Source organism: Camarhynchus parvulus, unplaced genomic scaffold (genome assembly GCF_901933205.1).
Source record: "Camarhynchus parvulus unplaced genomic scaffold, STF_HiC, whole genome shotgun sequence".
Lineage (NCBI taxonomy): Eukaryota > Metazoa > Chordata > Aves > Passeriformes > Thraupidae > Camarhynchus > Camarhynchus parvulus.
Window position 1 is genome coordinate 69,156 of NW_022148974.1, and position 14,712 is coordinate 83,867.

The following is a 14,712-nucleotide window of genomic DNA, read 5'->3' on the forward strand; positions in this document are numbered from 1 at the left end:
GTTTTTTGGGGGTTTTTGGGGTGTTTTGGGGGATTTTGGGGTTTTTTGGGGTCCCAGGCAGTTTTGGGGGTTCAGAGGGTTTTGGGGTTTTTGGGGGGGATTTTGGGGGGGATTTTGGGGTTTTTTGGGGTCCCCCTGAGCCCCCGTGCCCCCCAGGTCCCTCTCCGTGGGTGTCCCCCCAGATTTGGGGTTTTTTGGGGGGATTTTGGGGTTTTTGGGGTCCCAGGCAGTTTTAGGGGTTCCAGAGGGTTTTGGGGTTTTGGGGGGATCTGGGGTGTTTTGGGGGGTTTTTGGGGGATTTTGGGGTGTTTTTGGGGGATTTTTGGGGTTTTGGGGTCCCCTGGGCCCCGTGCCCCCAGGTCCCTCTCCGTGGGGCTCCACATCTCCCTCGATTATTGGTGGACAACGAAGGTGGAGCTGAGGGGGCTCGACCAGGTGGGGAAACCGGGGGGTCCTGGGGGGATTTGGGGGATTTGGGGGAATTTGGGGGGTATTTTGGGGTCCTGGGGAGATTTGGGGGTCCTGGGGGGATTTGGGGGGATTTGGGGGAATTTGGGGGATTTGGGGGGTTGGGGAATTTGGGGGATTTGGGGGTCCTGGGGGGATTTGGGGGTCCTGGGGGGGATTTGGGGGGATTTGGGGGTCCTGGGGGGATTTGGGGTAGGGGATTTGGGGGAGATTTGGGGGTCCTGGGGGGATTTGGGGGTCCTGGGGGATTTGGGGGACATTTGGGGGGTCCTGGGGGGGATTTGGGGGTCCTGGGGGATTTGGGGGTTTGGGGGGGGATTTGGGGGGGATTTGGGGGTCCTGGGGGATTTGGGGGGTCCTGGGGGTTTTTTGGGGGGATTTGGGGGTTTTGGGGAGATTTGGGGGAATTTGGGGGGGGATTTGGGGGTCCTGGGGAGATTTGGGGGGTCCTGGGGGGATTTGGGGGGGATTTGGGGGTCCTGGGGGGATTTGGGGGTTCTGGGGGGATTTGAGGGGTCCTAGAGGGGATTTTTGGGGGTCCTGGGATGTATTTGGGGACTTTTGAGGGAATTTGGGGGAATTTGGGGGGGTCCTGGAGGGATTTGGGGGGGATTTGGGGGTCCTGGGGCAGATTTAGGGGGATTTGGGGGAGACTCGGGGGGGATTTGAGGGAATTTGGGGGGATTTTGGGGGGGATTTGGGGTGGGTCCTGGGAGGTATTTGGGGACATTTTGGGGAATTTGGGGGGGATTTTGGGGGGTCCTGGGGGGTCTGGGGGAGATTTGGGGGGTCCTGGAGGGTCTGGGGGGGATTCGGGGGAAATTTGGGGGGGCTCACACCTGTGCCACACCCATTACCCTTGTGTCACACCTGTGTCATGCACACCTGTGTCACACCTGTCACACCTGTCACACCTGTCACACCTGTATTACCTGTCACACCTGTAGGACAGCCCCGTGTACCTGTCGGCCATGTCGCTGTGCGTGTCACACACACACACACCTGTGTACACACACACACACCTGTGTCACACACACACACACCTGTCACACACACACACACACCTGTGTCACACACACACACCTGTGTCACACCTGTGTCACACCTGTAGGACAGCCCGCGTACCTGTTGGCCATGTCGCTGTGTGTGTGTCACACACACACACCTGTGTCACACACACACACACCTGTCACACACACACCTGTGTCACACACCTGTCACACCTGTAGGACAGCCCCGCGTACCTGTCGGCCATGTCGCTGTGTGTGTCACACACACACACACCTGTGTCACACACACACACACCTGTGTCACACACACACACACCTGTCACACACCTGTCACACACACACACACACACCTGTGTCACACACCTGTCACACACCTGTAGGACAGCCCCGCGTACCTGTCGGCCATGTCGCTGTGCGTGACACACACACACACACCTGTGTCACACACACACACCTGTGTCACACACACACACCTGTCACACACCTGTCACACCTGTGTCACACACACACCTGTGTCACACCTGTAGGACAGCCCCGCGTACCTGTCGGCCATGTCGCTGTGTGTGTCACACACACACACCTGTCACACACCTGTCACACCTGTCACACCTGTCACACCTGTAGGACAGCCCCGCGTACCTGTCGGCCATGTCGCTGTGTGTGTCACACACACACACCTGTGTCACACACACACACCTGTGTCACACACACACCTGTGTCACACCTGTAGGACAGCCCCGCGTACCTGTCGGCCATGTCGCTATGTGTGTCACACACACACACCTGTGTCACACACACACACACCTGTGTCACACCTGTAGGACAGCCCCGCGTACCTGTCGGCCATGTTGCTGTGTGTGTCACACACACACACACCTGTCACACACACACCTGTGTCACACACACACCTGTCACACACCTGTGTCACACCTGTAGGACAGCCCCGCGTACCTGTCGGCCATGTCGCTGTGCCACCGCCGCGCAGGGCAGCGCCTCCTGCAGGGGGCGTTCTCCAATGGCGGCCTCTACGTGAAGCTGGGCCAGGGGCTGTGCGCCTTCGACCACCTGCTGCCCCCCGAGGTGACGGTGACACTGCGACCCCTGGAGGACAGCGCCAGCCCCCGCGGGCACCGGGAGGTGACACGGGGACACCGGGGACATTGGGGACACCGGGGACACCCAGGGGATTGGGGACACTGGGGACATTGGGGACACCCAGGGGACATTGGGGACACTGGGGACACTGGGGACACTGGGGACACTGGGGACATTGGGGACATTGGGGACATTGGGGACATTGGGGCTGTGCGCGTCGACCACCTGCTGCCCCCCGAGGTGACGGTGACACTGCGACCCCTGGAGGACAGCGCCAGCCCCCGCGGGCACCGGGAGGTGACACGGGGACACCGGGGACATTGGGGACATTGGGGGGATTGGGGGGATTGGGGGCATTGGGGACACCCAGGGGATTGGGGACACTGGGGACACCGGGGACACCCAGGGGATTGGGGACACTGGGGACATTGGGGACACTGGGGACACCCAGGGGATTGGGGACACTGGGGACACTGGGGACATTGGGGGGATTGGGGGTACTGGGGACACTGGGGACACTGGGGACACTGGGGACATTGGGGACATTGGGGACATCCCTGGGGACAATGGGGACATTGGGGACACTGGGGGACATTGGGGACATTGGGGACACTGGGGGGACACGCGGGGCGGGTGGCACGGGGACAGTGCGGCCCCTGAAGGACCTTGGGGCTTGGGGACACGGCGGGATGGAGGAGCGTCCGCAGTGTCCCCTCACCTGTCCCTCACCTGTCCCTCACATGTCCCTCACCTGTCCCCAGTGTCCCCTCACCTGTCCCTCACCTGTCCCCTCACATGTCCCTCACCTGTCCCCAGTGTCCCCTCACCTGTCCCTCACCTGTCCCCTCACCTGTCCCTCACCTGTCCCTCAGCTGTCCCCAGTGTCCCCTCACCTGTCCGCTCACGTGTCCCTCCCTTGTCCCTCACCTGTCCCTCACCTGTCCTGATGTCCCTCATGTGTCTCACCTGTCCCTGATCTGTCTCAATGTCCCCTCACCTGTCCGTCACCTGTCCCAATGTCCCCTCACCTGTCCCAATGTCCCCATCCCTGTCCCCGATGTCCCTCACCTGTCCCATCACTCACCTGTCCCTCACCTGTCCCAGGTGGACGAGCTGTTCCTGGAGGATTTCCAGACCACGCCTTCCGGAATGTTCCGTGACTTCGACTACGAGCCGGTGGCGGCCGCCAGCCTGGCCCAGGTGCACCGAGCGACGCTGCCCGACGGGACCCCCGTGGCCGTCAAGGTGGGACACACCTGGGGACACCTGGGCACACCTGGGGACACCTGGGGACACACCTGGGCACACCTGGGATAGACCTGGGGACAGCTGGGGACAGCTGGGGACACACCTGGGCACACCTGGGATAGACCTGGGGACACACCTGGGGACAGCTGGGGACACACCTGGGGACACACCTGGGCACGCCTGGGCACACCTGGGGACAGCTGGGCACACCTGGGCACACCTGGGGACACCTGGGGACACACCTGGGATAGACCTGGGGACAGCTGGGCACACCTGGGGACACTTGGGGGACACCTGGGGGATACTAGGGACATCTTTGGGGACACCTGGGGGGACACCTATGGACACACCTGGGGACATCCTTGGGGACACCTGGGGACACCTGGGGGACACCTAGGGATACCTGGGGACACCTGGGGACACACCTGGGGACACACCTGGGCACACCTGGGAACAGCTGGGGACAGCTGGGATAGACCTGGGGACACACCTGGGGACAGCTGGGGACACACCTGGGGACACACCTGGGGACAGCTGGGGACACACCTGGGCACACCTGGGTGATGGGCGGGGTCAGTGTCCGGCCCCGACCCGTGACCCCGCCCCCCGGGCAGGTGCAGTACCTGGACCTGCGCGATCGCTTCGAGGGCGACATGCGCACCCTGGAGCTGCTGCTGCGCCTGGTGGAGTTCATGCACCCCGACTTCGCGCTGGGCTGGGTGCTGCAGGTGAGGGGCACACCTGGGCACACCTGGGCACACCTGGATACACCTGGGGGCACCTGGGGGCACATGGACACACCTGGGCACACCTGGGATACACCTGGGCACACCTGGGCACACCTGGGGGCACATGGGGGCACCTGGGGGCACATGGACACACCTGGGATACACCTGGGCACACCTGGGATAGACCTGGGATACACCTGGGCACACCTGGGATACACCTGGGATACACCTGGGCACATCTGGGCACACCTGGGATACACCTGGGATACACCTGGGATACACCTGGGCACACCTGGGATACACCTGGGATACACCTGGGATACACCTGGGATACACCTGGGCACACCTGGGATACACCTGGGATACACCTGGGATACACCTGGGCACACCTGGGCACACCTGGGGGCACATGGACACACCTGGGATACACCTGGGATACACCTGGGATACATCTGGGCACACCTGGGGTACACCTGGGGGCACCTGGGATACACCTGGGATACACCTGGGGGCACCTGGGATACACCTGGGATACACCTGGGATACACCTGGGCACACCTGGGCACACCTGGGGATATCCACAGACACACCTGAACACACCTGGGCACACCTTGGGTACAGCAGGAGGATGCACTTGTCACTTCCTGGGGAGTCATTGTCACTCACCTGTGTCACACCTGTGTCACACATCTGTCACACCTGTCCCTCACCTGCACAGGAGCTGAAGGGCACGCTGGCCCTGTCACACACCTGTCACACCTGTGTCACACCTGTCACACCTGTGTCACACCTGTGTCACACCTGTGTTACCTGTCCCCAGCAGCTGAAGGGCACGCTGGCCCTGTCACTGTCACACCTGTGTCACACCTGTGTCACACACCTGTGTCACCTGTCCCCAGGAGCTGAAGGGCACACTGGCTCTGTCACCCCTGTGTCACACACCTGTCACACCTGTGTCACACACCTGTGTCACACACCTGTCCCTCACCTGTCCCCAGGAGCTGAAGGGCACGCTGGCTCTGTCACACCTGTCACACCTGTGTCACCTGTCCCCAGGAGCTGAAGGGCACGCTGGCTCTGGAGCTGGATTTCGAGAACCGAGGCGCGGAACTCGGAGCGCTGAGACCTGGGGCACCTGCGGGGGGTGACGGTGCCACGCGTGCACTGGGGGCACTGCAGCAAGGTGAGACAGCTGGGCACACCTGGGGATACACCTGGGGATACCCACAGACACACCTGGGTACAGCTGGGGCACCTGGGCACACCTGGGAATACCCACAGACACACCTGGGCACACCTGGGGCACCTGGGCACACCTGGGCACACCTGGGGATACCCACAGACACACCTGGGTACAGCTGGGTACACCTGGGCACACCCGGGCACACACCTGTGCACACACCTGGGCACACACCCGGGCATACACGTGGGCACAGCTGGGCACACCCGGGCACACACCTGTGCACACCTGTGCACACACCTGGGTACACACCTGGGCACACCTGTGCACACACCTGGGCACACCTGGGCACACCTGGGGACACACCTGGGGACACACCTGGGGACACACCTGGGCACACCTGGGTACACACTTGGGCACACACCTGGGCACACCTGGGCACACACCTGGGCACACCTGTGCACACACCTGGGTACACACCTGGGCACACCTGGTCACACACCTGGGTACACACCTGGGTACACACCTGGGCACACACCTGGGCACACCTGGGCACACACCTGGGCACACCTGGGGATACACCTGGGCACACACCTGGGTACACACCTGTGCACACCTGTGCACACACCTGTGCACACACCTGTGCACACCTGTGCACACACCTGGGTACACACCTGGGCACACCTGTGCACACACCTGGGCACACACCTGTGCACACCTGTGCACACACCTGGGCACACCTGGGCACACCTGGGCACACCTGGGGACACACCTGGGCACACACCTGGGCACACCTGGGCACACCTGGGTACACACTTGGGCACACACCTGGGCACACCTGGTCACACACCTGGGTACACACCTGGGTACACACCTGGGCACACACCTGGGCACACCTGGGCACACACCTGGGCACACCTGGGGATACACCTGGGGATACACCTGGGCACACCTGTGCACACACCTGGGCACACCTGGGCACACACCTGGGCACACACCTGGGCACACCTGGGCACACCTGGGCACACCTGGGCACACACCTGGGGGCACACCTGGGGGCGCACCTGGGCACACACCTGGGCACACCTGGGCACACCTGGGCACGCTGCACCCACGTGGGGCCCGGGGCCAGGCGGAGCTGGCACTGGCAGTGGGTGGCAGTCGGGGCGGGCCGGGTGGTGTCACCTGAAATGACATCTCGGTGTCACCTGTCCTTGTCCCCTGCCTGTCCCCACTGTCCCCTGTGTGTCACCGTCCCCTCTGTCCTCACTGACCCCATTGTCCCCTGTGTGTCCCCTCTGTGTCCCCGTCCCCATCCATTGTCCCCTCTGTCCCCTCCCTGTCCCCGCTGTCCCCTCTGTGTCCCCATCCATTGTCCCCTCTGTCCCCATCCCTGTCCCGCTGTCCCCTCCCTGTCCCCACTGTCCCCTCTGTCCTCATTGCCCCCACTGTCCCCTCTGTGTCCCCTGTCCCCATCCTTGTCCTCTCTGTCCCCATCCCTGTCCCCCTGTCCCCTCTGTGTCCCCATCCCCATTATTTCCATCCCCATCCCTGTCCCCACTGTCCCCTCTGTGTCCCCATCCCCATTCCCCCGTCCCCCATCTGTCCCCGCTGTCCCCTCTGTGTCCCCTCTGTCCCCATTGCTGTCCCCCGTGTGTCCCCCCATTGTCCCCTTTGTCCCCCGTGTCCCCATCGCTGTCCCCTGTCTGTCCCTGCTGTCCTCCCGTCCTTGTCCCTGTCCCCCACCCCTGTCCCCATTGTCCCCTCTGCCCCCCGTGTCCCCATTGTCCCCATTGTCCCCCTGTCTGTCCCCTGTGTCCCCTGTCCCTGTCTGTCCCCCTGTCTGTCCCCCCTGTCCCCCTGTCTGTCCTCTCTGTCCCCATCCCTGTCCCCTTTGTCCCCCTGGGTGTCCCCCACGTCCTCTCTGTCCCTGTCCCCATTGTCCCTGTCCGTCCATCCGTCCGTCCGTCCCCATTGTCCCTGTCCCCCTGTCCGTCCGTCCGTCCGTCTGTCCCCATTGTCCCTGTCCGTCCGTCCGTCCGTCCCCATTGTCCCTGTCCCCCTGTCCGTCCGTCCGTCCGTCTGTCCCCATTGTCCCTGTCCGTCCGTCTGTCCGTCCCCATTGTCCCTGTCCCCCTGTCCGTCCGTCCGTCCCCATTGTCCCTGTCCCCATTGTCCCTGTCCCCCTGTCCGTCTGTCCGTCCGTCCGTCTGTCCCCATTGTCCCTGTCCCCCTGTCCGTCTGTCCGTCTGTCTGTCCGTCCCCATTGTCCCTGTCCCCATTGTCCCTGTCCGTCCGTCCGTCCGTCCGTCCGTCCGTCCGCAGCGCGTTCTCACGGCCGATTTCTGCGAGGGCTGCAAGATCACGGACACCGAGGGCATCCGGGCCCTGGGGCTGGGGCTCAAGACGTCAGTGACCGGCGAGGGTTTTGGGGATACCAGGGGGTTTGGGGACACCCAGGGGATTTGGGGACACCCAGGGGTTTGGGGACACCCAGAGGGGGGACACCCAGAGGGTTTTGGGGACACCGAGATTGGGGACACCGGGGTTTGGGGACACTGAGGGGATTTGGGGACACCCAGGGGTTTGGGGACACTGAGGGGGTTTGGGGACACCCGGGGGATTGGGGACACCCAGGGCATTTGGGGACACCGGGGGGTTTGGGGACACCCAGGGGGTTTGGGGACACCCAGGGGGTTTGGGGACACCGAGGGGATTTGGGGACACCCGGGGGGTTTGGGGACACTGAGGGGGTTTGGGGACATCCGGGGGGTTTGGGGACACCCGGGGGTTTGGGGACATCCAGGGGGTTTGGGGACACTGAGGGGGTTTGGGGACACTGAGGGGATTTAGGGACACCCAGGGGATTGGGGACACCGGGGGGTTTGGGGACACTGAGGGGATTTGGGGACACTGAGGGGATTTGGGGACACCGAGGAGATTTGGGGACACTGAGGGGATTTGGGGACACCGAGGGGATTGGGGACACCCGGGGGGGTTGAGGACACCGAGGGGATTTGGGGACACCCAGGGGATTTGGGGACACCGAGGGGATTGGGGACACCCGGGGGGTTTGGGGACATCCGGGGGGGGTTGGGGACACCGAGGGGATTTGGGGACATCCGGGGGGTTTGGGGACATCCGGGGGTTTGGGGACATCCGGGGGGTTTAGGGTTTTTTTGGGGGGATTCCTAAATCCCCTAAATCCCCCCCAGACCGAGAAGCTGATCAGGGGATTTTTGGGGTGAATTTTGGGTTTTTTGGGGTTCCTAAATCCCTAAATCCCCCCCCTCAGACGGCAGAGAAGCTGATCCAGGGGATTTTTGGGGTGAATTTTGGGGTTTTTGGGGTTCCTAAATCCCCTAAATCCCCCCTAGAGGGCAGAGAAGCTGATCCAGGGGATTTTTTGGGGTGAATTTTGGGGTTTTTGGGGTTCCTAAATCCCTAAATCCCCCTCAAACCGAGAGAAGCTGATCAGGGGGTTTTTTGGGGTGAATTTTGGGGTTTTGGGGTTCCTAAATCCCTAAATCCCCCCTAGAGAAGAGAAGCTGATCCAGGGGATTTTTGGGGTGAATTTTGGGGTTTTGGGGTTCCTAAATCCCCTAAATTGACCCCAGACACCGAGAAGCTGATCAGGTTTTTGCCGAGCAGATTTTCTACACCGGCTTCATCCATGCCGACCCGCACCCCGGCAACGGTACCGGCACCCCAAAATTGGGGGGGGGGGACCCCAAAATTTGGGACCCCAAAATTACGGGGAACCCTAAAAGTGGAGGTGGAAATCCCAAAACCGGGAGAAAAAAATCCCAAAAATGGGGAGGAGCTCAAAAAATTTTGGGGGGGGGACCCTAAAAATTGGGAGGGACCCCAAAATTCGGGGGGATCCCGAAATTGGGGAGGGGAACCCCAAAAATGGGAGGGGGGGGACCCCAAAATTTGGAGCCGGACCCCAAAAATTGGGAACCCCATAATTGGGAGGGGGACCCCAAAATTAGGGGGGGACCCCAAAACTGACGAGGGACCCCAAAATCGGGCAGTGGAAATCCTAAAATTGGAGGAGACCCCAAAATTGGAGGGGGACCCCAAAAAATGAGGGGGAAAATGCTGAAAAGGGGAGGGGGGGGAATTCCAAAACTGGGGGGGGAACCCCAAAATTATGGGGGGACCCCAAAAGTGGGGGAGCCTCCATAAGCAGGGAGGGGGAAAAAAATCCCAAAAATGGCAGGGGAACCCAAAATTTGGGGAGCCCAAAAAATGAGAGCGGAGTGTCCCCAAAAAAGAGGGGGTCCCAAAAATTCAGAGGGAGTCGCCCAAAAAAGGGGATCCCCAAAAAAAGGGATCTCCCAAAAAGGGATCCCCAAAAAAAAAGGGGTCCCTAAAATCCGGGGGGGGGTCCCCAAAGGGAATGGGGGAAATCCTGGGAGGGGGGACCCCAAACCATGACAGGGCTTCCTCAAAATCCGGGGGTCCCTAATTAGAGTGGGGATCCCCCCCCCAAAAATAAAGGGGTTTCCCCCCAAAAATCCGAGGGGTCCCTAAAAAAGGAACCCCAAAAAAATGGGAATTCCTAAAAAGCGGGGGGGGGGGTCCCCAAAGGGAATGGGGGGAAACCAAGGAGGGGAACCCCAAAAAATGAGAGGGGAGGGTTCCCCAAAATCAGGGGAGAGGTTCCCAAAATAGGGTGGGGGGGACCCCAAAGTTGGGGGGGACCCCAAAAAAAAGGGGTCCCTAAAATCCGGGGGAGGGTCCCCAAAGGGAATGGGGGGAAACCAAGGAGGGGAACCCCCAAAAAATGAGAGGGGAGGGTTCCCCAAAAAGGGGGGGGGTCCCTAATGAGGGTGGGGGTCCCCCAAACCCCGGGGGTGCCCCCAAATTCCCCCCCCCCCCAGTTCTGGTGCAGCGCGGCCCCGACCGGCGGGCGCAGCTGGTGCTGCTGGACCACGGGCTGTACGAGACCCTGAGCGAGAGGTGAGCGCCCCAAAAATCACCGGGGGGGCCCCAAAAATCACCCGGGGGCACCCCAAAAACTGACCCGGGGGGGCCCCAAAAATCACCCGGGAGGAGCCCAAAAATGGGGGGACAAAAAAGTGACCCTGAGGGGAGCCAAAAACCCCACAAAAATTGGCCCAAAATTGGCCCCCAAATCACCAGGAGAAGCCAAAAATAACCTAAAACTGGGGGGACAGAAAAATCACCGGGGGCGCCCCAAAAATCACCCGGGAGGAGCAGAAAAACCCCACAAAAATTGGCCCCAAAATCACCAGGAGAACCCAAAAAAATCCTAAAACTGGGGGGACCCAAAAACCACCGAGGGGAGCCCCAAAATGGGGGGACAAAAAAGTGACCCTGAGGGGAGCCAAAAACCCCACAAAAATTGGCCCAAAATTGGCCCCAAAATCACCAGGAGAACCCAAAAAAATCCTAAAATTGGGGGGACCCAAAAATCGCCGGGGGGTACCCCAAAAATCACCGGGGGCACCTCAAAAACTGACCCGGGAGGGGCAGAAAAACCCCACAAAAATTGGCCCAAAATTGGCCCCAAAATCACCAGGAGAACCCAAAAAAAATCCTTAAACTGGGGGGACCCAAAAATCACCAGGAGGACCCCAAAAATCACCGGGGGGAGCCCAAAAATCACCGGGGGGCACCCCAAAAAATCACCGGGGGGAACCCAAAAATCACCCGGGGGGGCAGAAAAACCCCACAAAATTTGGCCAAAAATTGGCCCAAAATTGGCCCCAAAATCACCAGGAGAACCCAAAAAAATCCTCAAACTGGGGGGACCCAAAAATCACCGGGGGCACCCCAAAAACTGACCCGGGAGGGGCAGAAAAACCCCACAAAAATTGGCCCAGAATTGCCTTAGGGGGACCCCAAAACACCGGGGGGGTTCCCAAATCTGGAGCGGTCCCCAGAACTCCCAGGGGGACCTCGAAAATGGGGGGGAACCCCAAAACTGGGTGGGAAACCCTAAAACCAGGGAGGAAATCCCCAAATCCGAGGGGGGGGGGTCCCCAAAATCCCAGGGGGACCTCAGATCTGGGGGAGAAATCCCCAAATTCGGCTGCGGGGGGGGGTCTCCAAATCCGGGGGGGGGGTCCCAAATGCAGAAAGTGGAACCCCAAAAGTGGGGGGTGGGAATCCTACAAGTGGGGGAACCCCAAAATCCCGGGGGAACCCCAAAATCCCAGGAGAACCCCAAAACTGGAGGAGAAATCCCAAAACCAGGGAGAAAATCCCTAAATCTGGTGGGGTCTCCAAATCCAGAGGGATCCCCAAATCCGGGAGGGGTCCCCAAAATGCCCAGGGGGACCCCAAAAATGTCTCGTCCCGCGCTGCAGGGACCGCGTGTCGCTGTGCGGGCTCTGGAGAGCGATCGTGATGCGGGACCGGGACGGCATGAGGGACCGGGCCCAGGAACTCGGGGTGCAGGGTAAGGGACACCCCGAAAATGGGCCCCAAAAAATCCCAAAAGAACCCCAAAATAACCCCAAAATCACCCTGAGGGACCGGGCCCAGGAACTCGGGGTGAAGGGTAAGGGACACCCCGAAAATGGACCCCAAAATAGCCCTGGGGGACCCCAAAATGGGACCCAAAATAATCCCAAAATTAATCCCAAAATCGCCCTGAGGGACAAGGCTGAGGAACTCGGGGTGCAGGGTAAGGGGCACCCCAAAATATCCCCAAAATATCCCCAAAATAACCCCCAAATATCCCCAAAATAACCCCAAAATCACCCCAAAAATAATCCCAAAATCGCCCTGAGGGACCGGGCCCAGGAACTCGGGGTGCAGGGTAAGGGACACCCCGAAAATGGGCCCTAAAAAATCCCCAAATAACCCCAAAATAACCCCAAAATCGCCAAGGGGGGAGGGCCCAGGAACTCGGGGTGCAGGGTAAGGGACACCCCAAAAATGGATCCCAAAATAGCCCTGGGGGACCCCAAAATGGGACCCCAAAATAACCCAAAAATGGATACCAAATAACCCCGAAATGACCCCAAAATATTTCTGAGGAACCCCAAAATAACCCCAAAAAATGGATACCAAATAACCCCAAAAATTGACCCCAGAATAGCCCCGAGGAACCCCAAAATGGGACCCCAAAATAGCCCTGAGGGACCCCAAAAATGGACCCCAAATTGCCCCAAAATAACCCCAAAATAACCCCAAAATCGCCCTGAGGTAGAGAGCCCAGGAACTCGGGGTGCAGGGTAAGGGCCACCCCAAATATGGACCCCAAATAGTCCCAAAATAACCCCAAAATAGCCCTGAGGGACCCCAAAATGGGACCCCAAAATAACCCAAAAATGGATACCAAATAACCCCGAAATGACCCCAAAATATCCCTGAGGGACCCCAAAAAAGGACCCCAAATTACCCCAAAAGAACACCCTAAAAAATCTCAAAATAGCCCCAAAATAACCCTGAGGAGAGGGCCCAGGAACTCGGGGTGCAGGGTAAGGGACACCCCAAAAATGGACCCCAAATAGTCCCATAATAGCCCCAAAATAATCCCAAAAGAACCGCAAAATAACCCCAAAATAACCCCAAAATTGCCAAGGGGGGAGGGCCCAGGAACTCGGGGTGCAGGGTAAGGGGCACCCCAAAAATGGACCCCGAAATAGCCCTGGGGGACCCCAAAATGGGACCCCAAATTAACCCAAAGAATGGATGCCAAATAACCCCGAAATGACCCCAAAATAGCCCTGAGAAACCCCAAAAATAGACCCCAAAAATAGGACCCCAAAATTGGGGTGAGTGGACCCCAAAATTGTGGAGGGTCACCTGGGGTCACCTGGGGTCACCTGGAGGTTCTGGGGGCACCTGGGGTTACCTGGGGGCATCTGGGATCACCTGGGCACACCTGGGCACACCTGGGGTTACCCGGGCACACCTGGGGTCACCTGGGTGGCACCTGGGGGGCACCTGGAGGTTCTGGGGTCACTTGGGCACACCTGGGGGTACCTGGAGATTACCTGGACGTACCTGGGGGGTACCTGAGCTTATCTGGGATCACCTGAGGGTCACCTGGAGGTCAGCTGGGCACACCTGGGGTCACCTGAGACCACCTGAGACCCCCTGGGGTCATCTGAGACCCTCTGGGGTTACCTGGGGTTACCTGAGGATCACCTGGGGGTCACCTGGGCTTACCTGGCGGTCACCTGGGGGTCACCTGAGACCACCTGAGCTTACCTGGGCTTACCTGAGGATCACCTGGGGGTCACCTGGGGGTCACCTGGGGGTCACCTGAGACCACCTGAGCTTACCTGGGCTTACCTGAGGATCACCTGAGGGCCACCTGAGACCCCCTGGGGTTACCTGGGGTTACCTGAGGATCACCTGAGGGTCACCTGAGACCACCTGAGACCCCCTGGGCTTACCTGAGGATCACCTGGGGGTCACCTGGGGGTCACCTGAGACCACCTGAGCTTACCTGGGGTCACCTGAGGATCACCTGAGGGTCACCTGAGACCCCCTGGGGTTACCTGGGGTTACCTGAGGATCACCTGGGGTTCACCTGAGACCACCTGAGACCCCCTGGGCTTACCTGAGGATCACCTGAGGGTCACCTGAGACCCCCTGGGCTTACCTGGGGTTACCTGGGGGTCACCTGGGGGTCACCTGAGACCACCTGAGACCACCTGAGCTTACCTGGGCTTACCTGAGGATCACCTGGGGGTCACCTGAGGGTCACCTGGAGCTCACCTGCCCTTACCTGTCCCCGCAGACTACCTGCTCTTCTCGGAGATGCTGATGCAGCGCCCCCTGAGCCGCGACTCGCGCCTGCTGGGCCCGCCCGGCTCTCACCTGGACGGGCCCCACCTGGAGCCGCTGCACCCGCTGCGGGGCGCACCTGAGGGGCACCTGAGCGCCGAGGAGCGGGACTACATGCAGAGCATGGCGGCGCGGCGCTTCCCGCACATCGTGCAGGTGCTGCGGGCGCTGCCCCGCCCCATGCTGCTCGTGTTCCGCAACATCA

General features: G+C 60.6%; 1 protein-coding gene across 1 annotated transcript; it reads left to right on the forward strand.

Annotated features, from left to right (window-relative positions):
- Nucleotides 1-362: 362 nt before the first annotated feature.
- On the forward strand, nt 363-14,708 carry LOC115917194 (uncharacterized aarF domain-containing protein kinase 5-like; the record flags this gene model as incomplete). Its single annotated transcript, XM_030970925.1, is given in 11 exon segments — nt 363-435; nt 2,415-2,615; nt 3,678-3,818; nt 4,436-4,549; nt 5,606-5,653; nt 5,655-5,732; nt 8,055-8,154; nt 9,355-9,426; nt 10,619-10,697; nt 12,071-12,162; nt 14,461-14,708. Coding segments are annotated over 10 exon segments (1,149 nt in total), but the record flags the coding sequence as incomplete, so codon positions are not given.
- Nucleotides 14,709-14,712: the final 4 nt, after the last annotated feature.